Source organism: Scyliorhinus torazame, chromosome 13 (genome assembly GCF_047496885.1).
Source record: "Scyliorhinus torazame isolate Kashiwa2021f chromosome 13, sScyTor2.1, whole genome shotgun sequence".
NCBI lineage: Eukaryota > Metazoa > Chordata > Chondrichthyes > Carcharhiniformes > Scyliorhinidae > Scyliorhinus > Scyliorhinus torazame.
In genome coordinates, this window is record NC_092719.1 from 193,732,947 (window position 1) to 193,760,434 (window position 27,488).

A 27,488-nucleotide genomic window follows, 5' to 3' on the forward strand; every position below is an offset into this window, starting at 1 on the left:
TCAGGGATCTATGTACATGGACACCTAGATCCCTCTGCTCATCCACACTTCCAAGAACTTTACCATTAGCCAAATATTCCGCATTCCTGTTATTCCTTCCAAAGTGAATCACCTCACACTTCTCTACATTAAACTCAATTTGCCACCTCTCAGCCCAGCTCTGCAGCTTATCTATATCCCTCTGTAACCTGCTACATCCTTCCACACTATCGACAACACCACCGACTTTAGTATCGTCTGCAAATTTACTCACCCACCCTTCTGCGCCTTCCTCTAGGTCATTGATAAAAATGACAAACAGCAACGGCCCCAGAACAGATCCTTGTGGTACTCCACTTGTAACTGAACTCCATTCTGGACATTTCCCATCAACCACCACCCTCTGTCTTCTTTCAGCTAGCCAATTTCTGATCCACATCTCTAAATCACCCTCAATCCCCAGCCTCCGTATTTTCTGCAATAGCCTACCGTGGGGAACCTTATCAAACGCTTTGCTGAAATCCATATACACCACATCAACTGCTCTACCCTCGTCTACCTGTTCAGTCACCTTCTCAAAGAACTCAATAAGGTTTGTGAGGCATGACCTACCCTTCACAAAGCCATGCTGACTATCCCTGATCATATTATTCTTATCTAGATGATTATAAATCTTGTCTCTTATAATCTCCACCAAGACTTTACCCACTACAGACGTGAGGCTCACCGGTCTATAGTTGCCGGGGTTGTCTCTGCTCCCCTTTTTGAACAAAGGGACCACATTTGCTATCCTCCAGTCCTCTGGCACTATTCCTGTAGCCAATGATGACATAAAAATCAAAGCCAAAGGTCCAGCAATCTCTTCCCTGGCCTCCCAGAGAATCCTAGGATAAATCCCATCAGGACCCGAGGACTTATCTATTTTCAGCCTGTCCAGAATTGCCAACACCTCTTCCCTACGTACCTCAATGCCATCTATTCTATTAGCCTGGGTCTCAGCATTCTCCTCCACAACATTATCTTTTTCCTGAGTGAATACTGACGAAAAATATTCATTTACTATCTCGCCTATCTCTTCAGACTCCACACACAACTTCCCATCCCTGTCCTTGACTGGTCCTACTCTTTCCCTAATCATTCGCTTATTCCTGACATACCTATAGAAAGCTTTTGGGTTTTCCTTGATCCTACCTGCCAAATACTTCTCATGTCCCCTCCTTGCTCGTCTTAGCTCTCTCTTTAGATCTTTCCTCGCTACCTTGTAACTATCCATTGCCCCAACTGAAACTTCACACCTCATCTTCACATAGGCTTCCTTCTTCCTCTTAACAAGAGATTCCACTTCTTTGGTAAACCACGGTTCCCTCGCTCGACGCCTTCCTCCCTGCCTGACCGGTACATACTTATCAAGAACACGCAGTAGCTGATCCTTGAACAAGCTCCACTTATCCAGTGTGCCCAACACTTGCAGCCTACTTCTCCACCTTATCCCCCCCAAGTCACGTCTAATGGCATCATAATTGCCCTTCCCCCAGCTATAACTCTTGCCCTGCGGTGTGTACTTATCCCTTTCCATCATTAACGTAAACGTCACCGAATTGTGGTCACTGTCCCCAAAGTGCTCTCCTACCTCCAAATCCAACACCTGGCCTGGTTCATTACCCAAAACCAAATCCAACGTGGCCTCGCCTCTTGTTGGCCTGTCAACATATTGTGTCAGGAAACCCTCCTGCACACACTGTACAAAAAACGACCCATCTAATGTACTCGAACTATATCTTTTCCAGGCAATATTTGGAAAGTTAAAGTCTCCCATAATAACTACCCTGTTACTTTCGCTCTTATCCAGGATCATCCTCGCCATCCTTTCCTCTACATCCCTAGAACTATTTGGAGGCCTATAGAAGACTCCCAACAGTGTGACCTCTCCTTTCATGTTTCTAACCTCAGCCCATACTACCTCGGAAGATGAGTCCCCATCTAGCATCCTCTCCGCCACCGTAATACTGCTCTTGACTAGCAGCGCCACACCTCCCCCTCTTTTGCCTCCTTCTCTGAGCTTACTAAAACACCTAAACCCCGGAACCTGCAACATCCATTCCTGTCCCTGCTCTATCCATGTCTCCGAAATGGCCACAACATCGAAGTCCCAGGTACCAACCCATGCTGCCAGTTCCCCTACCTTATTTCGTATACTCCTGGCATTGAAGTAGACACACTTCAAACCACCTACCTGAACACTGGCCCCCTCCTGCGACGTCAAATCTGTGCTCCTGACCTCTATACTCTCATTCTCCCTTACCCTAAAACTACAATCCAGGTTCCCATGCCCCTGCTGCATTAGTTTAAACCCCCCAAAGAGCACTAACAAATCTTCCCCCCAGGATATTTGTGCCCCTCAGGTTCAGATATAGACCATCCTGTCTGTAGAGGTCTCACCTTCCCCAGAAAGAGCCCCAGTTATCCAGAAATCTGAATCCCTCCCGCCTGCACCATCCCTGTAGCCACGTGTTTAATTGCTCTCTCTCCCTGGGCGTCATTCTCCGCCGGCGGGAGTCTCCGTTCTGCCGGCGCTCGGGGGTTTCCCGACGGCGTGGGGGTGTCCCACAATGGGAAACCCCATTGACCGGCCGGTGTTACGGAGACTCCCGCCGGCCGGTCGGCGCAGAAATGTGGCGGGGCGGGTAGGAGAATTTCGCCCCCTATTCCTCATCTCACTATCACGTGGCACGGGCAACAATCCAGAGATAACAACTCTGTTTGTTCTAGTTCTGAGCTTCCATCCTAGCTCCCTGAAAGCCTGCCTGACATCCTTGTCCCCTTTCCTACCTATGTCGTTAGTGCCAATGTGGACCACAACTTGGGGCTGCTCCCCCTCCTCCCTAAGGACCCGGAAAATACGATCCGAGACATCACGTACCCTTGCACCTGGGAGGCAACATACCAAACGTGAGTCTCTCACGCTCCCACAAAATCTCCTATCTGTGCCCCTGACTATCGAGTCCCCAATTACTAATGCTCTGCTCCTCTCCCCCCTTCCCTTCTGAGCAACAGGGACAGACTCCGTGCCAGAGGCCCGTACCCCATGGCTTAACCCTGGTAAGTCCCCCCCCCCCACAAGTATCCAAAGCGGTATACTTGTTTCTCAGGGGAACGACCGCAGGGGATCCCTGCACTGACTGCTTTTTCCCAGTCCCTCTTACAGTTACCCATCTATCTCCAATCTTTGGTGTAACTAATTCCCTGAAGCTGCTATCTATGCCTCCCGAATGATCCGAAGTTCTTCCAACTCCAGCTCCAGTTCCCTAACTCGGTCTTGGAGGAGCTGTAGCTGGTTGAGGACCTCCGCTTTACCAGCCTCTCGAATTCGGCCTCAACCTTAGGTCTGGTGGCATATTGGACTGACCTCGACTTTATGCATCTTGCTTGGCTTTTGTTCTTAATCTTTAGCTTGACTGAGATCTCTTTCATGCTTCCCAGCTCTCCACTAAAGACAATGGCATGTTTCTTTAAAATCTTTGATAAACCTGCTTTGGACTCTGACATGAGATTTACCCTGGCCCAGTTTAGCTTGATTCTCTCCAGCTGGATTCTCACCATTAGGACAGGACAGATACCTTTTACGACATGCAGGGACAAGTTTGCGGTGTGTCCATTTCACTAGATTTACATTGATGCAGCCCTTCAACAGAGCTACTTCCCAGTATAAATTTTTAGTTTTATCTTTGACGGTTTTAAGGTGATATTTTGTAGTTTTTCTTGGTAAACCGTTTCAGGTCCCAATGAAACTCCAGTGATGCTCCAGTGTCTACCTCCAATTTTGCCGGTTGTCCGTCCAGTAAAAGAGTGATCCAGTAATGTTTATTACACCCGCAGCATTATGCTCAATGACAGTTTGTCATCCGACTGTGACACTGGTCCTGTTTCATGCACTTTTAGTATCACATGGATCCTTTCTCCCTTTGTTTGGTTTTACATTTGATACACTTGGGGCGCGATTCTCCACCCCCACGCCGAAGTGGCCGCGCCGTCGTGAACGGCGTCGAGGTTCACGACGGCGCAGAACGGCCCCGGTCGCGACCGATTCAGGCCCTGACAATGGGCCAGTATCGGGGCCGCGTCATCAACCCGCGCGAGGCCTTGTTGCCCGCGTAAAAGCGGCGCCGATTAGATGACGCGGGCGGCGCCGCATAACGGACGTCATCCGCGCATGCGTGGTTGCCATCCTGTCCACATCCGCCCCGCAAGAAGATGGGGGACGGATCTTGCGGGGCGGCGGAAGGAAGGAGGTCCTCCTTCAGAGAGGACGGCCCGACGATCGGTGGGCACCGATCGCGGGCCACCCCAGATTTAAGGTACCCCCGGTGCAGGATCCCCCCTCGACCCCCACAGGCCGCCCCCACCAGCGTTCACGCACCGCCCACGACTGTAGCGACCAGGTGTGGACAGCGCTGGGGGGAACCCGCAGTTTTGGCCTGGCCGCTCGGCCCATCCGGGCCTCAGAATCGCGGGGGTGCCGGAGAATCGCCATTTTGGGTATCTCCGGCGATTCTCCGGCCTGCGGCCCACGAAACTCGACTTGCCCGTTCCCACCGCTCGGGAGAATCGCGGGAGGGCGTCGGACCGGCGGCCCCGGAAATTTCGGCGGCCCAGGCGGTTCTCCCAACCGGCGTGGGAGTGGAGAATCACGCCCTTGGTTCTTGCTTTGTGTAGTTCTTTCTTGGAACTTGTTTCTTTTCCCAACAGGCATGTTTGATGTGCCATTCTTTTTACCATGATTCCTGCATTTTGCATCATTGCAGTCAGCTGCAATGTGCCCAATTTTTGCACATCAGTGGTAATTCCGAACCTGTGTCTGTGTTCGGATTTAAGTCGACATCTTGTGGATTTTAGTTCTCAAACGGAATTGTTGGGCTTCCTTAGTTGTTAATTCCATGGAGGTCTGTAGCTTTCTGTTGACAGCCTTTTTTGGATAGCTTCGCTTCTCAACCCACACACTAGTCTGTCTCTAATGGTGTCGTTCAAGACATCTCCAAATTCACAAAATTCAGCTAATTCTTCAAAGTAGGTATGAATTGTGTGATTCACATTCTTATTGGTCATGTTTAAGGAACCTAAACATCTTGGCGATGACCAAAGGTTTAGGTAAGAATTGGCCCTGTAATATCGCTACAAACTCATTTTAGGTTTCCAAGCCTGTTTTTTCTGGCTGCACCAGACTTCACAGGAGGTTGTATGTTTTCCCCTCCATTATACAAAGGAAAATTGGGGTTACAATATCTGCCGCAATTTTATTTGCTTTGACAAAATAATCGAACCTTCCAGTATATGAGTTCCACCACTCAGTGTTCTCATCATATGGCCTCACAGTGCCAAAACTTCCAACCATTTTTTACTATGGAAATGGTTTGCGTAAGCACAATGGGCGCGATTCTCCACTCCCACGCTGGTTGGGAGAATCGCCTGGGCCACCAAAATTTCCGGGGACGCCGGTCCGACGCCCTCCCACGATTCTCCCAAGCGGCGGGAACAGCCCGGTCGAGTTTCGCGGGCCGCAGGCCGGAGAATCGCCGGAGACACCCAAAATGGCGATTTTCCGGCACCCCCGCTATTCTGAGGCCCAGATGGGCCGAGCGGCCAGGCAAAAATGGCGGGTTTCCCCCGGCGCCGTCCACACCTGGTCGCTGCAGTCGTGGGCAGTGCGTGAACGCTGGGGGGGCGGCCTGTGGGGGGACGAGGGGGGATCCTGCACCGGGCTTCACCTGGAATGTGGGGTGGCCCGCGATCAGTGCCCACCGATCGTCGGGCCGTCCTCTCTGAAGGAGGACCTCCTTCCTTCGATAAATGCGGTGGCCAACCTGCGCATGCGCGGATGACGCCCGTTATGCGGCGCCGGCCACGTCATCTATGCGGCGCCGCTTTTACGTGGGCGATAAGGCCTGGCGCGTGTAGATGACGCGGCCCCGATCCTGGCCCATTGTCAGGGCCTGAATCGGTCGGGACCGGGGCCGTTCCGCGCCGTCGTGAACCTCGACGGCGTTCACAACAGCGCGGCCACTTTGGTGTGGGAGTGGAGAATCCCGCCCAATGTGCCCTGAATCTTTTTAGCATGACCTTGCTCCTTTCTTATTCAACCAAGATACCTCTGAGCTCAGCCTGTTTCCTAGTTTTGGAATACCCGCAGCTCTAAACTATTGTTGCAGAGCTCTTGCTACTCACAGTGTTCCCCGTACTGTTCCATATATTTCCGGGCAGAGCATGTGGCTAGCTTCTTTTTGGTGTGGTTTTCTCTGAAATCTACGTTTAAATTTTGGTTCCTTCGATGCCTGCTACCAGTATTTGGCCCCCTTCCGTTGCCAGCTTTGATGGAGCGAAGTTTTTAGCTTCTTAATCTTTTTCAGATGTCTGTACACGGATGAATGATTTTTCAGTATTTCTTTTTATTCTCCGGGGGTACGTCAGTGTGGTTCTGATGTCCTCGTCCCAGGTTTCTTGGGGGTATTTTTAAAGGATAAGCTTGTAGACCACGAAGGTACAAACAAGCAAAAGCTTTATTGGAAATGAAATGTGTTTACTCAACAGGCTGTTAGGATAAGCTGTCTGTTTGCCCGCGCAAACGACTGGTGACACCATCAATATGTCATGTGATCGGACTCTTAAAGTGACCTTGTTCCTTCTAGGAACAAACATAAATACACACTTTCCAAACCTTTTATGATTTTAAAGATCACTATCAGTTCACTGCTAAGAAAACACCCAAATGTTTCTGATAGCATTAGTCTCTCGGCTTGATACCATCCTTATAAGACTTTTTTTGTGCTTTTGCCAGTGTTTCTATGTCCTATTTATCGAATGAAGGCAGAACGGTGCATAGTACTTTAAGTGTGGGCCTGACCAGGTCATGTTCACACTTTCATGGAACCTGATCTTATAGTTAAATGATGGAAAATGTTGCCAATATGTCTGGGTGGTGCCATACTGTAAATCCAAAATTTTGTGGGTGAACTCATCATATTACCTCTGTCACCCACTTTAGATGGCATGAACTTTAATAGGTTGATATCAGTTAATGTATGAAATATTTGTCTGAGAAATTAATGTTCGCTGTTGTTTAATTAAATCCTTGTTTTGTTATTCCATACTCTAGCAATAGATCCATGTACTACAAACATCTGTGACAAGAATGCACAATGCGAATACTTCGATAAAGGAAAATATAAATGTATCTGTCAGCCTGGTTACCATGGAAATGGAAAGCTTTGTTTGCCAATAAATCCTTGCAGCATGGATAATGGTGGCTGTCCGGAAAATTCTACTTTGTGCAAGTATGAAGGACCAGGGAAGGTACATTTAACATTTGCATGTTTTTTTTAATTAAGCAATCACATGTTGGTTATTCATTTAAAAAATGCTATTACATAATCTGAAATTAAAGTAATTGAGATGAACATTTGGAAGAGCATGCCTTTTGCCTTGTTTTAAAAAAAAAAAAAATTTTATTAAAGGGTTTTCAGAAAATATCAAAAACAAAATGAAAAAGAAACCCAACAGGGTTAAGTACAAAACACAGTCCAGAAAAACAACCCTCTATACCCCCCTCCCCCCCTGTACATCAATAATAAATTAACAAGTATATACAACCCCTCAGACCCTCCAATATAAATAACAAAAACAAAAAAGTAAAGTGACCCCCCCCACCCGGGTTGCTGCTGCCATTGACCAATGTCTACCGCTCTGCCAGGAAGTCTAAGCCGTCTAAAGAATCCTTGTACCGACCCTCTCAAGGCGAATTTCACCCTCTCCAACTTAATAAACCCAGCCATATCATTGATCCAGGATTCCACGCTTGGGGGCCTCGCATCCTTCCACTGAAGAAGAATCCTTCGCCGGGCTACCAGGGACGCAAAGGCTAGAATTCCGGCCTCTTTCGCCTCCTGCACTCCCGGCTCCTCTGCCAAATATAGCGAGCACCCAGCCCGGCTTGACCCTGGATCCTACCACCCTCGACACCGTCCTCGCTACGCCCTTCCAAAATTCCTCCAGCGCTGGGCATGCCCAGAACATATGGGTATGGTTTGCTGGGCTCCCTGAGCACCTAACACACCTGTCCTCACCCCCAAAAAACCGACTCATCCTTGTCCCGGTCATGTGTGCCCTGTGCAGCACCTTAAACTGTTTGAGGCTGAGCCTTGCGCACGATGAGGAAGAGTTCACCCTCCCCAGGGTGTCTGCCCACGTCCCTTCCTCAATTTCCTCTCCCAACTCCTCCTCCCACTTACCTTTTACCTCCACCACCGAGGCCTCCTCCTCCTCCTGCATCACCTGGTAAGTTTCCGAGATCTTCCCCACTCCCACCCACCCCCCCGAGAGCACCCTGTCCTGTACTGTGTGTGGCAGTAGCCGCGTGAATTCCGCCAGCTGCCGTCTGGCAAACGCCCTTACCTGTAAGTACCTGAAGGTGTTCCCCGGGGGGGAGCCCATACTTCTCCTCCAGCTCACCCAGGCTCGCGAAGTTCCCGTCCACAAACAGGTCCCCCAACTTTCGTATCCCTGCCCTGTGCCACCCCGCAAACCCTCCACCTGTTAGGGACTGTTTAGCACAGGGCTAAATCGCTGGCTTTGAAAGCAGACCAAGGCAGGCAAGCAGCACGGTTCAATTCCCGTAACAGCCTCCCCGAACAGGCGCTGGAATGTGGCGACTAGGGGCTTTTCACAGTAACTTCATTTGAAGCCTACATGTGACAATAAGCGATTTTCATTTCATTTTCATTTCATTCATTTCATTTCATTCATTTAATTTAATTTCATTTCATTTTCCTGGGGCGAACCGGTAGTTCCCCCGTAGTGGGGTCCCAGCCGAGGCCCCCACTTCCCCCCTGTGCTGCCTCCACTGCCCCCAAATTTTGACGGCAGCCACCACCACCGGGCTCGTGGTATACGTCCTTGGAGGGAGCAGCAGCGGCGCCGTTGCCAGCGCCTCCAGACTCGTACCCACACAAGATGCCATCTCCAGCCTCTTCCATTCAGTCCCCTCCCCCTCTATCATCCACTTGCACACCATTGTCGCATTGGCGGCCCAGTAGTATCCACAGAGGTTGGGCAGCGCCAGTCCCCCCCTATCTCTACTCTGCTCCAGGAATACCCTTCTCACCCTCGGAGTCCCTCGCACCCACACAAACCCCATTATACTCCTGTTAAACCGCCTGAAAAAAGCCTTCGGGATAAACACGGGGAGGCACTGGAACAGGGACAAAAACCTTGGGAGCACCGTCATTTTGATTGACTGCACCCTACCCGCCAAGGACAGCGGCAACGCGTCCCACCTCTTGAACGCCTCCTCCATTTTCTCCACCAGCCTTGTAAAATCAAGCCTATGCAGGGCCCCCCAGCTCCTGGCCACCTGGACTCCCAGATACCTGAAGCTCCTCTCCGCCTTTTTTAGTGGGAGCTCGCCAACCCCCCTCTCCTGGTCCCCTGGATGAACTACGAACAGCTCGCTCTTCCCCATGTTGAGCTTGTACCCCGAAAAGTCCCCGAATTCCCTAAGAATCCTCATTACCTCCGGCATTCCTCCCACCGGGTCCGCCACATACAGCAGCAGGTCGTCCGCATAAAGCGACACCCTATGCTCCTCCCCACCACGCACCAACCCCCCTCCAGTTCCTTGACTCCCTCAGTGCCATAGCCAGGGGTTCAATCGCCAGTGCGAAGAGCAGGGGGGACAGGGGACACCGCTGTCTCGTCCCTCAGTGCAACCGAAAGTACTCGGACCTCCTCCTGTTTGTGGCCACACTCGCCATCGGGACCTCATACAACAGCCTAACCCACCTGACAAACCCCTCCCCAAACCCGAACCTCTTCAGCACCTCCCACAGGTACCCCCACTCTACCCTATCGAAGGCTTTCTCAGCGTCCATCGCCACCACTATCTCTGCCTCCCCCTCCCTCGCCGGCATCATGATAACGTTCAAAAGCCTCCGCACATTTGTGTTCAACTGCCTCCCCTTCACAAACCCCGTCTGGTCTTCATGGATGATCTGCGGCACACAATTCTCAATCCTTGTGGCTAAGACCTTCGCCAGCACCTTGGCATCTACATTTAGCAAGGAAATCGGTCTGTAAGACCCACACTGCAGGGGATCCTTGTCCCGCTTCAGGATCAAGGAGATCAGTGCCCGGGACATCATCGGGGGCAAAGCCCCCCACTCCCTTGCCTCATTGAAGGTCCTAACTAACAGCGGGCCCAACAGATCCATATATTTTTTATAGAATTTGACCGGGAAACCGTCCGGCCCCGGTGCCTTCCTCGCCTGCATGCTTCCTATCCCTTTGATCAGCTCCTCCAGCCCAATCAGGGCCCCCAATCCTGCCACCAGTCCCTCTTCCACCTTTGGAAATGTCAATTGGTCCAGGAAGCGGCCCATCCCTCCCTCCTCCCGTGGGGGCTCGGATCAGTACAATTCCTCGTAGAAATCCCTGAAGACCCCATTGATGCAAACTCCACTCCGCACCACGCTCCCTCCCATGTCCTTAACTTCCCCAATCTCCCTAGCTGCGTCCCGCTTGCGAAGCTGATGCGCCAGCATCTGGCTTGCCTTTTCCCCATATTCGTAAATCGCCCCCTGGGCCTTCCTCCACTGCACCTCCGCCTTCCTGGTGGTCACCAGGTCGAATTCGGCCTGGAGGCTACGCCACTTCCTCAATAATCCTTCCTCGAGCTCCTCCGCATACCTCCTGTCTACCCTCACCATCTCCCCCACCAGCCTCTCCCTCTCCCCCCGCTCCCTCCGCTCCTTGCCTTTTGCCTTGTTGATAATAAATCTCTGGTCTTGGTCTGATATTGTTGATCACATCTCAAGAGAGCACAAGGAAAAGTAGTAAGGAGGTAACCCCCATTGGGTAAGGAGAATGATCCACACCTGCGGAAATGCGGACTAAAGCAGGAAAGCAAAAGAGAAATGTGGCTGACCCATGCATACTTTCAAAAAAAATACGTGCAAGTCTGTGCTGAGTTTATTACAGATGAAGAATACATGGAAATTTATTTTGTTTTCCAAAGTCTACTTGCAAGTGTAAAGATGGATTCATCGCCAGGAATTCTTCACAAGGCTGCATCTTGAAAGATGTTTGCAAGCCATCGCTCTGTGATAAGACAGCAAAGTGTGCAACTGTGTCACCAGGAAATTTTGAGTAAGTGTTTGCCAGCAAATTCTTTGATATAAAGTCTGCTGTTGCTATTAGGCAAATATCACTATTGAAAAATAAACTGCAAAAGTTAGAGTAGCATGTGAATTGAATTTTCACAGGTATAATTAGGACCTGGTAAATACAAAATATGCAGGTATTCTACTAAAAAATGTAGAACTGAGACGAGGAAGAACTACTTCTCGTAGAAAGTGGTGAAATTGTGGAACTCGCTGCCCCATAGTGCGGTGGAGTCTGAATTATTAAATGGTTTCGAGAAAGAGATATATTTTTGATTTTAAAAACGGGTTAAAGGTATATGGGGAACATGTGGGGAGGTGGATCTGAGACCAGGAAGAGATCAGCCATAATCTGATCGAATGGCGGAGCAGGCTCGAAGGGCTGAATTGCTTACATCTGCTTCTATGTTCCTATGTTTGTATTAATGACTGAATTAGCAGGGAGTGTCAGGGGATGAGGTTGGGGTGGAGGTAATTTTTACTTGTTGGTCACTCATTTCTCACAGAAAATATATGACTGGAAATATGTGACTGGCAGAGAGAAATTCTGTGGGAACTTGGGACACTCATTTTTCCACCAGATTCAATAGACCTTACAATGGACACCCAGGACTACAGACACAAAAGGCAGGAGGAGGATGCTTAAATATATAAAACACCAGCTGTGGAACCACAATTGGAATCTCCATCTAGAAATGGCCAGAACATACGAAGAGCATGCCAGTCCCAATTTTTCAGGAATTGAGCAGCTGAACCCACACTCCTTAAAGGGACCATTGAAGGCAGCGTAGAAAATGTTAGTCTTTGGGGTTTTTAAAAGAGTGGGCCCAGTATGAACATGCACTGGTGGAATGTGGAATGACCAGAGAAGATCTTTGAAGCAGCTGCTTGCAATCTTTGTACTAATTTCTTATATGGTTTCAAGAGGCTGTGAGTATGGCTGTCCTGAGGTTTATTACGTCACATTACTTTATGGAATGGCCCCAAGTTCTGAAATCCCCTCCATAAGCTTGTCTGTCTCTCGACCTTGATTTTTTTCCTTTCAGATGATCCTTGAAACCTACTTCTTTGACTAGGCTACTGGTCATCTGCTCTAATATCTTCTTACATTTTGTTTAGTTTAATAATGCCCCTGTGAAGTGACTTATAATGTTTTATTGTGTTAAAAGGTGCTATATAAATACAGGTTGCTGCTGCTGTTGTTTTAATGACACCTCAAAACGTGTTTGTGAATATTTTCGCTCTCTGTTTTTGGCATCAGTTGGTGACATATTTGATTCAGTCTCATTCCAGGGTTTGAGCTCAAAAATCAAGGCTGACATTTCTGTGCAGCGCTTAGGGAGTGCTGTGTTGTTGGAGGTGCTGTCTTTCATACGGGTTGTAAACCATGCCCCTGCCATGGATGTAAAATAACCCACAGCATTATTCAGTAGAAGAGCAGGGTAGTTTTCCCAGGTGTCCTGATCATTATTTATCTCTCAATCAAAACAAAAACTGGTCATTTTTTGTAATCTGGTCATTATCACATTGGTGTTTGTGAGAGCTTGATGTGTATAAATTGGCTGTTGCATTTCCTGTAATTCAACCGTGACTACTCTTCAAAAAGTATTTTATTAACTGTAAGGAGATCAAATTGAGGTATACAAGATGATAAAAGGTATGGATAAAGTAGACGTGAAGCGGATGCGTCCTCTTGTGGGGCAATCTAGAACAAGAGGTCATAGTCTTAGAAAAAGACGTAGCAAATTCAAACCAGAGTTGAGGAGAAACTACTTCTTCCAAAGGGTTGTGAATCTGTGCGATTCGCTACACCAGAGTGTGGTGGATGCAGGGACAGTGAGTAAATTTAAGGAGGAATTGGACAGATTTTTAATTGGTAATGGGGTGAAGAGTTATAGAGAACGGGCAAGATGGTGGAGTTAAGGCCAGAGTTAGATCAGCCATGATCGTATTGAACGGTGGAGCGGTCTTGAGAGGCTAGATCACCTACTCCTGCTCCTAATTCATGAGTTCTCGGAAAGAACTACTCTGGCTGATTTCACCATCCAGCTCTCGCATTGTAGGTAACAGCACCTCAAGCACAAATATGGCGTTTATGGTCAATAAGGGGATTTCTTGATAATATGAAGAGCAGGTGTTACGGGGAGAAAGCAGGAGAATGGGGATGAAGAACATATCAGCCATGATCAAATGGCGGAGCAGACTCGATGGACCAAATGGCCTAATTCTGCTCCTGTGTATTATAAACCTATAAGGTGCTTTGGGAGGCCCAGGGGTGATCAAAGATGCTATATAATTGCAAGTCTTTTTTTCTTGTTATTTCAATAGAAATGTAAGTGTCCTCTAAATTTTTACCTTTTCATCACTAGCTTGGAGGTCTTCGACTTCGTTTTGCCTGAATCCAGCTTAAGTTTTGTTTTGAGTACAAGCAAGTAAATCGTTAAATAAGCTGAGTTTACCTTTCTCACAGATGAAACTTCCTTTTAAAATTCTCCTGGATGTATTAAACTATGCATAATAATCAATGCAACTTTTGTTAGATTAGTTATAGATTGATTTCTCCTTGTATTCCTGCTATCCAGGTGTGTCTGTAAACCAGATCAGATTGGAGATGGCCACAAGTGCATTGGTCCCTTAAGGGATGTGATCCAAACACTTATCACCAACCAGTACAACACTGCAACACTCGCAATGTTTGGTAACTTTGTCAAATATTCTCAAACAATAGTAATGTTTTATTTTGTATTAAAATGCCCTGTCCTCTCAATCTTACAGACCTTCACACGCTAAAGCAAACACTGCCTTCATTCGGAGAGAGAAAATGGCTTCGATTTGGCATTCATTTTTAAGGCACCATTGTTGCCAATATTTAGCATTGGAGAAAGAGTGGAACTGAATGTGGTTTCATTATGAGGGGTAACAACCTTATCTGTGCCAATTTCACCTATGTTCCTGAGCACTGGTTCAGCTTGTCCACTGATTTGGATAGACACAAGTCTCTTTGAGGCTTGGATAATGGTGAACCTTTGCGTGGTGCCTCTCCTCTATCTCCCACCATATTAAAGCCAGACAGCCTTTATAGTGCTAACTGGGAGGCACTTGCATGCCAATCCCAAACAGGAGATGCTCTCTTGAAAGCACACATTGCCACTCCATCAGCTCCTTTCCCTTCCCAATACAAATCTACTATTATCCATAGACTCTTCTCAATGTGCTGCAAATTAAATGCTCCCATTGAACTCAGCTAATATAAGCAACTCTCCAACCTTGACAGGAAGGAAGTCGACATGAAAGATAATGTTAGTGCAGCTGTATATTAATGTCAAGCCATACGGAGGTGCGTCGATGCTTCCTAGCAGTATACTTCCTGTTGGTGCTAATGTGTGAAAATATAACCGTGTGATCCAAGATGTTAATTCAGCAGATCATGTGTTATGATAACAGGCGGCTTTATTGTTATTGGGGCCTCCTGGGACTGAGATCTGCTGTGAGCAGCTTGGTCTTCCTTCTTTTCTATCACATGCAGACTGCAAATGGCTGCCATCCTGAGGGACAGAGCCTGTCTCTATTTTAACCGTAGCCATTGATATGTCAGAAAGCAAACCAAATGGTCCCAATGAGATGAGTGCAGCCCTACTTCCTGGATTTTGATTCAATTGCTGAGTTTTGTGGTGCAGGAATCAGTATAAGTGCCTCAGGAAGTACATCTTGGAAAATATTTGTGCTTTCTCTTATCTTGCCAGACCATTAAACTTTTTCCTGCACTTGTGCCATATATGCAGTCGGAGAATTAGCAATAATTGTCCAACTACCTCCTCCCATTGCTCCGAAGCGACTTTCCTTGGAGATTCTTCGACAAAGAGTCTTCCAGACTTGAAACATTAGCTCCATTTTCTCTCCACAGATGCTGTCAGACCTGTTGAGATAGTGCAGCATTTTCTGTTTTGGTTTCAGATTGCAGCATCCGCAGTAATTTGCTTTTATCTCCTTGCAGCCTCCTGCCTAACAGTGAGCCCCTTCCCACTTTAGCTTTCCCAGCAGCATTTCACAGCTGCATCAAGAAACTAGAGGCTTGTTTGATCAGCCACAGACAAACCAGGCGCTCTTTTTAAACTGAATTTGGCGATTCTCCGAATCCATTTTGTGGCTGCTACAGGATTTCAACACTTCCTCTCTTTAAACTACTGCAAACCTTTAAAATCCTGCAGCGGTATACTAATACCATGTTCACAAATGGTTAATTCCCACTCTGAGGTTTTCTTGTTTGGTGGAGCTTGCTTGTCCAAAATATTTTAATGGGATAAAGCTATAGAATTATGACAACGTTAACAGTGGGCACTCAGACTGAGAACCTGGGGTGGGATTCTCCAATAATGGGGCTGTGTCCCCACTCCAGCGTCAAAACGCGGGCGTTTCACTCTGGACTTTCTTGAAGAAAGTTCAGAGTGATTCTCCTACCTGAAGGGGGCTAGCAGGGCCCTGGAGTACGCCATGCAGCTCTGCCTGCCGATACGGGGCCCTGCACTTCCGATCGGGAGTCCGTGCATGCGCACGGCGGTGGCCTTCGGCAGCCGCCCCGAGCAACATGGCAAACTCACAACATGATGCAGCCCCGAAAATGTAAGCCCACCCGAGATGGCCACGGGATCGGTGGCCCCTGATCACTAGCCAAGCCGTCCCTGAGGTCCCCTCCCCGGTGAATGTTTCCCCCGCCACCCACTAGACTGAGTCCGCAGCCGCCGCCGACTGTTCCCGACAGACAAAACGTGGTTAGAACCACGCTTTCGGGAACTCGGCCAGTTGTCAGCGGAGAATCGCGGGGGGGCAGGCCGCTGTCAATGGCCCCCTACCCGCGCCGCGTAGACCGCGCACGCGCGATTTGCAGCCGGTTTTTTGCGTCAATACCCATTCTCTGCCCCCGCACTGATCGCGATTTAGGCGTGGAGGCTCGGAGAATTCTGCTCCTGATCTTTCTAGGAAGTTCTTCAGAACAAAAAAAGACAGCCTCTTTAAAAAGAACTGCAGTTAGAAAAAGAGCTGCTGAAAAGAGAAAAGAGGAAGTAATTGAGAGTTAATGGACTGCTAAAGAGCTATATAAATAACTGTGGTTAACCGTCCTTTGAAACTGCCTGGACCTGTCAATTAAAAGCTTTTACAAGGCAATGGCCCGTGAAATTGAATGTCCAAAATGCTGTTCAAAGCTTTTAAACTTCTAAACTTGAAGAGAGGCTTGAATAAGTTAAAAGGCAATGAAATTGACAGTGGGAAAAGCACTTCAAGTGTTTCCATCTCATTAAAAGAAATGCTTTTACCTTCATATCACAGATTTTTGAACTTGGCATGCTGACAGATTGTTTAAAGGGTTTAAGACTATAAACAGAAAGACCAACCAAATGATCTCCATCCCAGGAAAGACACCCGACCTGAGCCCCTCCAGCCCAGTTCAAGCTTTCCCCGACCCCCACCTCCCATGACACTCTGAAGGCAAGTATAGGAAGGATAATCATCCCCTTGCCCCCCACACGCCCGCAGCATGCAAGCCATTTCTTAGGACTTGCACCAGTTCATGCTCATTGGACTCCCAGCTGTGGGGAGCAGCTAGACCATCACAAGAGGCAGGTGAACTGGGTATCCTGCCCATAAATTATATTCAAATTATGCTTAATCAGGTATTTGCATGCTCTTGCCGGGTATGGACAGAAACCTTGTCGGGGTCGATGGGACACACAATAGTTTGACCCCCGGTTTAAAATCCGTTTTTTGCCTCCCACCTGATTCACCGGGCCAGTGGGATTCCCGCCGCTAGCTGGAGGCCCCAAAAAATCCGCTTCCCCCCACCCCTGTATTTTTCTTAAATATCATCTCCCTACTCTGGGATCTCTTGGCCCTTTTGGTGATTTATTTAGGGATGTTCTGTACCTTTTGTTAATGACTGCATTCTACACAGCTTGGAGTTTAAAATACTTGTCAAAGGTTTTTAATATCTCACCAAATATGGTCAAGGAGTCATCTATATCTTGCCTTATGATTACATTGTTGGCAAATTCATCAAAGAAATACAAGAATGTATTAATTTGTACTTCTTCTGATTTCTGATGCACCGCTGTATCTAAAAATCTTCTTCCCCATTACCTCAAATTTGAATCTATTTTGGCCCTTGCATGTGCTTAACTTGGTCTGGTAGTTTTAATTTACTATCCATTGCTGTTTTTCATAACATGGAAGTACAACTTTCATTTGTTTTCTAACAGGAAAGCGCCGCAATTAACCTTTTTTTTCCTCCTCTTCCTGCAGTTGTCAGGTTTCAGCATCCTCCTGTTGCAATCTCAGAGTGGTCTTTAAAACTTTGCAAAGCTAACAATTTTTGCCAGCTATTTGCTTCTCTGAGCTTGGGAAATCAATTTGCTGGAAATTTGTTTTTGCTCTGCATTCTGCTTTAAAAATTCAGGCCTATATGGCTTCAAAAGTAATTTTGTAATAATGTTCTATTTGTAATTCTCATCCATATTAATTCAGATTTATTGGGCGGGATTCTCCAACCCCAGGCCGGGTCACAGAATCGCCGCGGCACCGCGCGAATCGCGCCACGCCGCCCCGATGCCGGGACGCAATTCTTCGCAGAGTGGAGAATTGGCGCCGGCGTCCTCGGTGCGGCGCCGGTTGGGGTATGCGCCAACTCTCCAGCCCAGGCCGGCACAGGCCGGCGTGCCAATTCTCCGGCCCGGATGGGCCAAGCGACCATCAAGAAAAATCCGAGTCCCGCCGGCGCCATTCTAATATCCTCTGAATGGCGGGACCTCGGCGTTGAAGGGTCCGGGGGCGGCCTGCGTGTGAGGGGTCCAACCCCGGGGGGGGGCCCTCCGTAGTGGCCTGGTCCGTGATCGGGGCCCACCAATCGGCGGGCTGGCCTCTCTGGCTAGGGGCTTTCATTCCTCCGCGCAGGCTCCTGTAGCCCTGCGCCATTTGGCGTTGGGGCCGGCGCGGGGAAGAAGGCCGCTGCGCATGTGCGGACCCCGCGGCACCAAGTTCACGCCGGGATCGGCAGTTGGAGCGGCGTGGACTGCTCCAGCGCCGTGCTAGCCCCCTGTGGGCCGGAGAATGGGGTCCCGGAACGGGCGCCGACGCCAGAGCAAAACACTCCCGTTTTTACGCCGATGTCGACACTTAGCCGCCCGATGGGAGAATCCCGCCCATTTACTTTGAAAGAGGAAATGCATGAGTATATTCTGCTTAAAGTTTCTTTTTAACTCATTTTAGATAATGGATGCTCATTAACATTGAGTAAAATGGGACCGTTTACAGTCTTTCTTCCTCTGGTCAAGAAACTAAAAAACAGCCAGGTGAGTTACCTTGGATAACAGATAGACAAATTGGAAGTGTTTCCCCATTTTAAACACAAACAAGTTTTCGTAGAAAAAATCCTATTTGGCATTCTTGAAATGGCAGCCACACAAGTCCAGGTCTTCTCCAGTTGGATGCTTTGTAACCTTATGGATGGGAGAGTGCCCTTTGGAATAACTCAGTAGGAGCTTTGGACTTTGTGAAAAACTTGACAATCTGTGTGGTGTTGCAGAATCCTGAGAAGTTATGTCACAAACTAGGGATTACCAAGATAGAGAATGTTGAGACACAGGGCAAAATTTGCAGGGTCCATTCGCTGCAGACAGAAATCCAGTTATGGCCGCTAAGTCTCGTGAGAGGGCCATGATGGATTTGTGCGGGCAAGATTTCCGAGCGCAATGTCCCCGGGCCCTCGCTGAGGATGGAATTAGGGATGTGAACCTAAGAATACATTAAACGGCTTGACGCTGTATCTTCAGGCAACATCAGAAGTTCCACTCCATCCCCATCACACCGGCATGAATCACTACTGCTTTCCCAAAACGGAAACCAGTTGTGATTACTACGCTGAGGGTGCTGAAGTGAGTTGAGCTGCTGGGTGGTGAAGGATATGGCTGTGTAAGGCCTGATAGGCAGGCCAGGGGTGGGCCCTCTCAGGTAACCCATTGGGGTGGGGTTCTCATTATATTGCGAGGGGGGGCTGTGCCTGCATGGTGGTGGGGTGAGCAGACACTTAGAATGGTGGGGTGGAGGGGGGGGGGGGGGGCGCTGCCCCAATGCCGGTGAGGATTGGGGGGGTGGGGGCCCTTTGGCTAGAAAAGGCAGCTGTGAAACCAGTGAGTTTCACACTGCTTTACTCACCTGACCCACCACCGTGCAATTTTTGGAGATCTTCGCCCATTTGCACTCATGCAGCAACAGGTATAAAAGCTATAATTTATTATGCCAGTTGTATACCCACCTAATGCTTAAGGCAGGGAGGAGGTAGAGAAAAAAAGAGAGGGAGGTCTTCTATTGAAGCAGAATGTTTAATTTCATATTTATGACCTGTAATATGTAATAGTTAAGAGACACTTTGTAACACCACTTCATAAGAATAATCAAATTGATTTGAAATATACTTATGTTATGATCACCCCTCAGGCGAAGTCTCCAAAGTTGTTGATCAGGTCAAGACTCCTCAATTTGTCACCATCAGGCTGGGATACCCCCAAATTGTTATAAATCTGAGTGAGGTGGGATGAGCTGGTTCCCTGTCATTATTCAACCCTGTGTGTTGGTAGCGACAAGATTTAATCTAAAAAAAGACCCTTCTTAGAGCGTGAGGGAGCAAGAGTGCTTGCTGACTTTTTCTTCTGTTCAACCTCCTGTACTTGGTTCACAGAAAACTCACAAACAGGCACGGAGGCAGCTTTTAGCTGGTTTTCATATTCCATCTGGCAAAGGAATCCACAATTCTGTTTTGGCACAACTCACAGGATCTCTTGAGATGAGATGACCATTATGTCCCTTTGTCTCTACCAGAGGTGGCAATCAGTTGCTGGATTCTGTAGAAGAACCTTGTCTAGAAACAGGGATGGGTCTAATTGTATCTTGGAGAAATCACCCACCAGCAATTCAGCCATCTGACTTTACATCCTCAGCCATCTATGGATTGTACGACCATTTGAAAAAACTCTCAGGTCTATTAAAGTCTATAATTTCCCAACGCAATTCCGTGTATCTTCCTCCATCATCATGAAACCTCCATCATCATGATACTTATAGTATGGACGAAGAATTTGGGTGTGATATTAATAGTGAGCACCTAAACTAGCAGACAGATGTCCTGAATCACTGGGTCTTCCAACATGTTAGCAAGTGAGTGAAAGGTGTAGGACCCCAGAACGAAACAGCTTCTTCCCTCTTTTGGGTGGAAGTGCTGGACACCCATACAAAGGCCTGCCTGAAAGTTGATTCAGACAGGTAAATGGACCCACAGGTCCCCAACCAATTTTGAATTGCTGATCACATTTCTCAGGAAGAAAACAAATGGCCAGCAGTTCAAAATCTCCCTACAATTCAGTGTTAGTACTATATATGTGAAACAGCTCAACAGCTAGATCTTCAATTGGAGCAACCTAAACAATTTATCTTCCCTCTCCTTCTCCTTTTATATTTTACCTTTTCAAATACTTGTCTCATTCCATTTGCAATTTTCTCAATAACTTTTGTTCTTGGTGAACTCATACAAAAAAATCTATCTTACTCCTTTATTCTTGATAGAGATTATTCTGAATTTACATCCCTTGTTACTGGTTCACAAACCAGCAGAAACAACATTTTGCTATGATCCCTTTCGGGGAACCATACAGCAAAATCACCAGATTTACCAAACAACTCCCAAATGAAGAAATTACTGACAAAGATTTAATTTTTTGTAACTTTAACTCAAATTAGAACCAATACAAACTAAACATGATTTAACAGGCAAATGAAACTGCAAATAAAAAGGTAATTTAATTGTAAATAATCACTGGAATAAGGATATATGTCTTACAAGACCACAAGCAACAGCTTTAGTTTGAGTTTCATAGGTCTCAATTATCATTAGCAAGGCATGTTAATTCCAATAATTGTATATGGTGAAGGAATAAGTCTGAACCTTGTCTTTTATCTTAAGCAAGTCTGTTCTCAGAAAAACTCAGCAAAATGTCAATCTGTTTCCCCACACCGAACTGTTCCAGCAGATGGCCATTTACAGTTGAGCTAACGATCATTCATCATCTGTCCTTAACAATGCAATTGCCAAAGGTTGTAGTTACTGATACGTTTGACAAGGCACACTTCTGTGAACCCTCTTTCCCCAACAGTTCTGATGGTGGGAAACACCCAGCTCTTTACTTCCAACTGCTGATTAGTACTTGGAACTATGATGTTGTGGCTATCACAGAAACGTGGTTAAAGGAAGGGCAGGATTGGCAGCTGAACATTGGGGAATATAGATGCTTCAGGATAAATAGAGGGGGATGTAAAAGGGGTAGGGGAGTAGCATTACTGTTTAAGGAAAATATTATAGCCGTACTGCGGGAGGACACCTCGGAGGGCTCATACAATGAGGCAATCTGGGTAGAGCTCAGGAACAGGAAGGGGGCAATCACAATGTTGGGGGTTTATTATAGGCTCCCCAACTGCCAGCAAGGGATAGAGGAGCAGATAGGTAGAGAGATTTTGTATAGGTGCAAAAGTTGTAGGGGATTTTGACTTCCCCTATATTGACTGAGACTCACTTAGTGCTAGGGGCTTGGATGGGGCAGAGTTTGTAAGGTCTATCCAGGAAGGCTTCTTGATGTAATATGTAGATAGTCCAACGAGGGGACAGAACTGGACCTGGTATTGGGGAATGAGCCTGGACAGGTGGTTGAGGTTTCAGTAGGGGAACATTTTGGGAGTAGTGACACAATTCCGTAAGTTTTAGGGTACTTTTGGATAGGGATGAGGGTAACCCTCGTGTTAAGGTGCTAAACTGGGGAAAAGCAAATTATGATAACATTAGACAGGAATTGAAGAATTTGCACTGGGTGCGACTGTTGGATAGGAAATCAACATCGGACATGTGGGAGCCTTTTAAGCGACAGTTAATTAGGATTCAGGAAAGACACGTTTCTGAGAGATGAAGGATAAGTGTGGGAAGTTTAGGGAGACTTGGATAACGAGGGATATTGTGAACTTTGTCAAAAAGAAAAAGGAGGCTTTTGTATGGTCCAGAAGGGTGGGGTCAGTCGACACCCTTGAGTATAAAGGAAGTAGGAAGGTACTTAAGCGGGAAATTAGGAGGGCTAGGAGGGGTTAAGAAAAGTCCTTGGCAAGCAGGATTAAGGTGAATCCCAAAGCTTTTTTTCACATGTAAAAAGCAAGAGGATGGTCAGAGAAAGGATTGGGGCACTTAAGCACAGTGAGGGGAATCTATGTGTTGAACCAGAGGAAATGGGCGAGGTACTAAATGTCTACTTGGCATCAGCACATTGTGGACTTTGTTGAAGATGATTCTTGGGAAGGGTGTGTGGATAGTCTGGGTCATGTTGACATCAAAAAGGAGGAGGTATTGGGTGTTTTAAAAGACATTAAGATAGATAAGTCTCCTCGGCCTGATGGGATTTACCCCAGAATACTGAGGGAAGTAAGAGAGGAAATTGCTGGGGCCTTGACTGACATCTTTGTATCCTCATTGGCTACAGGTGAGATAACAGAGGACTGGAGAATAGCTAATGTGGTACCCCAGTTTAAGAAAGGTAACAGGGATAATCCTGGAAACTATAGGCTGGTGAGCCTCATATCGGTCGTAGGTAGATTATTGGAGAGAATTCTCAGGGACAGGATTTATACCCATTTGGAAATAAGTGGACTCATTGGTGATAGACAGCATGGTTTTGTGAAGCGGAGGTCGTTACTTGCTAACTTGATCGAGTTTTTTGAGGAGGTGACAAAGATGGTTGATGAGGGGAGGGCAGTGGATGTTGTTTACATGGACTTCAGTAAAGCCTTTGACAAGGTCCCTCATGGCAGACTGGTACAAAAGGTGAAGTCACACAGGATCAGAGGTGAGGTGGCAAGATGGATACAGAACTGGTTTGGTCACAGAAGGCAGAGGGTAGCAGTAGAAGGGTGTTTATCTGAATGGAAGGTTGTGACAAGTGCTGTTCCACAGGGATACGGTGCTGGGGCCTCTGTTGTTTGTAATATACATGAACGATTTGGAGGAAAATGTAGCTGGTCTGATTAGTATGTTCGGGGATGACACCAAAGTTGGTGGAGCAGCAGATAGTGTTGAGGATTGTCAGAGGATGCAGCAGGACATAGATAGGTTGGAGACTTGGGCAGAGAAATGGCAAATGGAGTTTAATCCGGACAAATGTGAGGTAATGCATTTCGGTAGGTCTAACATAGAAAGAAAATATACAGTAAATGGGGAAACTCTTCGGAATATAGAAAGTCAGAGAGATCTGGGTGCACAGGTCCATAGATCTTTGAAAGTGGCAACACAAGTGGACAAAGTAGTCAAGAAAGCGTATGGAATGCTTGCCTTCATTGGACGGGGCATCGAGTATAAAAATTGGCAAGTCATGCAACAGTTAATAATAATAATTATAATAATTGCTTATTGTCAGAAGTAGGCTTCAGTGAAGTTACTGTGAAAACCCCAGTTGTATAGAACCTTGGTAAAGCCGCACTTGGAATATTTCTGGTCGCTATACTACCTGAAGCATGTGGAGGCTTTGGAAAGGGTGCAGAGGAGGTTCACCAGGATGTTGCCTGGTCTGGAAGGTGTTAGCTATGCAAAGAGGCTGAATAGTCTCAGACTGTTTTCATGGTTGAGGTTGAGGGGCGACCTGATAGAGGTCTACAAGATTATGAGGGGCATGGATAGAGTGGATGGGCAGGCACTCTTTCCCAGGGTGGAGGGGTCAGTCACCAGGGGGCATAGGTTTAAGGTCCATGGGGCAAAGTTTAGAGGAGATGAGCGAGGCAGGTTTTTTTTACACAGAGGGTGGTGAGTGCCTGAAACATGCTGCCAGAGGAGGTTGTTGAAGCAGAAACATTACCAACGTTCAAAAGGCATCTCGACAGATACATAGATAGGATGGGTATAGAGGGATACAGCACAAGGAAGTGCTGAGGGCTTTGGCCAATGGTGGTATCATGACCGGTAGAGGCTTGGAGGGCTGAAGGGCCTGTTCCTGTGCTGTATTATATTGTTCTTTGTTCTTTATCACCTTTGAGACATTCACATAGCTTTCCAGGCGTTTTTAGCCAGCTCACACAGCGCCTCCAAGAGCTCCTGTCTCTTCATGAGAGCGACTTACTTCCTCCTTTTCACAAGAATTCTCTGTGTCACTCTTTCTGTCTCTGTCTGCTTTCTGTATCTGCATCTGTGTCTCTACTTTGTGTCTGCCAGCCACATGGCTTTTTTCTTAAGTTCCTGTTGGTATTGCTCCCAGGTTAAGGATTGCGAGGTCACATGGATCAGGGTTTCTTATTATCCAATAAAATTACAGTTGCTAGGGCGGCACGATGGCACCGTGGTTAGCACTGCTGCTTCACAGTGCTGAGGTCCCAGGTTCGATCCCGCCCCCGGTCACTGTCTGTGTGGGGTTTGCACAATCTCCCCGTGTCTGCATGGGTCTCACCCCCACAACCCAAAGATGTGCAGGGTAGGTGAATTGGCCACACTAAATTGCCCCTTAAAAGGAGAAAAATAATTGAATACTTTAAATTTATAAAAAGAAAATTATAGGTGCTAGGGCGACCAGATGTCCTGGTTTTGCCTGGATAGTCCCGGATTTTCATTAAATATTCCAGTGTTCTGACAATTTCCTCAAAATTGTTCAAATATCCTGGCTTTCAGTTTTTCCCTTTTTGGACAACATTTACACTATGCCAATGACAACAAGGCAGCAGCTAAATACTAATGCAACTCAAATGTAAACCAAGGAGAGGCAGCAGGACTGGGGAACACCCTGGGACGATTAACAGCAGGTCAGGCTTGCTCTTCAGGAGCTCTTGTGATATCTGTCAGGGCCACTCTCCTAAATGTAGTATTGACAGTGTCTTTTAGCAAACTTGAACTCATTGATGGTGGAGTATGTGCGACAGGAGAAGCTCCCAGCAAAAGCACTCAATGCGGGAGCTGGGGAGAAATAGCTCTGTGCTACATTGAGGTGGGCCCCAATCACACAGACCCCCATCACCCCTTCATGTGAAACTCCATGTATTACCGGGAGCTGATGAATGTGTCCCGGTTTTGACTTTTGAAAATCTGGTCACCCAAACAATTGAACCCTTTACAATTGATACAAACTGCTAAAAGTTCCTCTCAAACATTCTTGAAAGCAATTACAGATTCCACAGACCTTTTAAAGAAATTACACATTTTCCTTCCTGTAATGCTGTGGGTCAAAGATCATCACACTTTCACTATATTTATTTTCAAATCCGAAAAGAATGTTGAAAACCCCTGTTGGATCCTCCTTAAGATCTTATGATCTTGTAGAAAAGAACGTTTTTCAAATATTTTTTCATAACTATAACCTTTCATGTGCCCTTTCCATGGTTTTAAAATTCCATTCCTTAATTAAATATCCAGTTCTCCATGCCAACCATGGGCCAACCAATGTCTTACAGAAATTGAAAAAGACTTCCTGGAGTTTCTATTCAATCCAACATATAACGCCTAGTGTTCTATATATATTGCTGAACATAGATCCATGAATGATTACAATAATTTACACTACACCCTTTCTCCCATTTGAAATTTGGCATTCTTGCATATGTCCTGATGAGTGCAAGATTAAAAACTTTGGAAACATGTCTCTCTGTTCAGCAATATTCAAGTTCTGTATTACCAAATTCTATTTATTTTTATGCTCTTTCAGTACACACTTCACCTTTAGAGCTCTATATGTCTGCACCCATGATTTATTCATACTCCTCTATGTGACGTATTCAGTAACTGCAATGAGAAATCTGAGTGAATTTGTCTAATCTGTACAATTTGGAATTTGATATAAAACAACTTGAACTTTTTAACCACCTCATTTGAAAGACTCGTTGACGCTTTTGACACTTGTTTCAATCTAATTTCATATTTGCCTTCTAAAGTCATTTGTAGCTCATTTACGGGTTAACTAAATTTTGAATGCGATTCTGAACAGTGAAACAAAAATCAGTGAAAGCGAAATTAATCTTGAATCCTCTCTGCTTTTGATGGTAGTCACCTTTGGCTTATTTGGGTCCAAGGTGCTCTCAAGTCGATCACATTTGGGATTTTGCAAATAAGCCAGAACCTGCTGTATTGTCGAAGCATCATACTTTTGATTTGGCACCCCATTTGACACTCATTCCTATGAATTTGCATTCATTAATACTTAATCACGTCACAGCTTATCTCAGGGCGGAGACATATGTTTGTTTTTTTGAAAAGGCACATTCCAATGGATGGTGTTTCAAGGAACATTTACTCTGTTCAATATTAAATTATTTTCATGTGAATAGCCAGAAGCTCCATTTTAGGCATAAGCATGGGAAAAATAGAAACATTCTTTTTTAATATCCCTTTGACTCCAGCATTGTGCACTAGGAAATTCCAGGCTCCCTGGGCTGGACAGTTTTTGAAAATAAATTTACCTCATGACCAAAGTACTCAAATCCAGGTGTATTACTATACTGCTAATTCAATTCAACCAAACAATTTTAAAAATATAATATATTACGGGATGCAGGCATCGCTGGTTCGGCCAGCATTTATTGTCCATTCCTAGTTGCCCTTTGGTAGGTGGTGGTGAGATCCCTTCTTGAACCGCAGCAGTCCTTCAGGTGTATATACACTCACTGTGCTGTCAGGGAGGGTGTTTCAGGATGTTGCCCCAGCGACAGTGAAGAAATGGCAATATATTTCCAAGTCAGGGTGGTGAGTGACTTGGAGGGGAACCTCCAGGTGGTGGGGCTCTGCTGCTCTTGTCCTTCTAGATGGTAGTGGTCGTGGGTTTGGAAGGTGCTGTCTGAGGAACCTTGGTGAGTTACTGCAGTGCATCTTGTAGATGGTACACACGGCTGCTTCTGTTTGTTGGTGGTGGAGGGTTTGGTTGTTTGTGGAAGGGAGCAATCAAGCGGGCTGTTTTGTCCTGGATGGTGACGAGCTTCTTGACTGTTGTTGGTGTGTTTTCCGGTGCTTGCAACGCCAAGAAATACAACGCTATCAAACGTCACTCGGGTTGGTTAGGGGGCCTCACAAAGCCCCGTTTTCTGCACTGAGATGCTCCACTCACCGCAGCTCCTCAGTATAGCGAGAAATCGGGACGCCATTTTTAAATAACGTCCCGATCTATGGAGCCCCCAACCCAGCCAAGTCCCAACACACTACGAGGAGGTCCCTGAGCCCCTCCAAACACCCACTCAGAGCACCCCTGGCCCGGTCGCTGTCACGTG

General features: G+C 46.8%; 1 protein-coding gene across 1 annotated transcript in view; it reads left to right on the top strand.

Moving 5' to 3' along the window:
- The window catches only part of stab1 (stabilin 1), a 416,947-nt gene that overhangs the window by 64,082 nt on the left and 325,377 nt on the right, over positions 1-27,488 (top strand). Inside the window, exons 8-11 of the mRNA XM_072472659.1 lie at positions 7,127-7,323; positions 11,039-11,169; positions 13,766-13,881; positions 18,441-18,523. Of these exons, the coding sequence (XP_072328760.1) occupies positions 7,127-7,323; positions 11,039-11,169; positions 13,766-13,881; positions 18,441-18,523 (527 nt within the window). The remainder of the gene's footprint in view (positions 1-7,126; positions 7,324-11,038; positions 11,170-13,765; positions 13,882-18,440; positions 18,524-27,488) is intronic.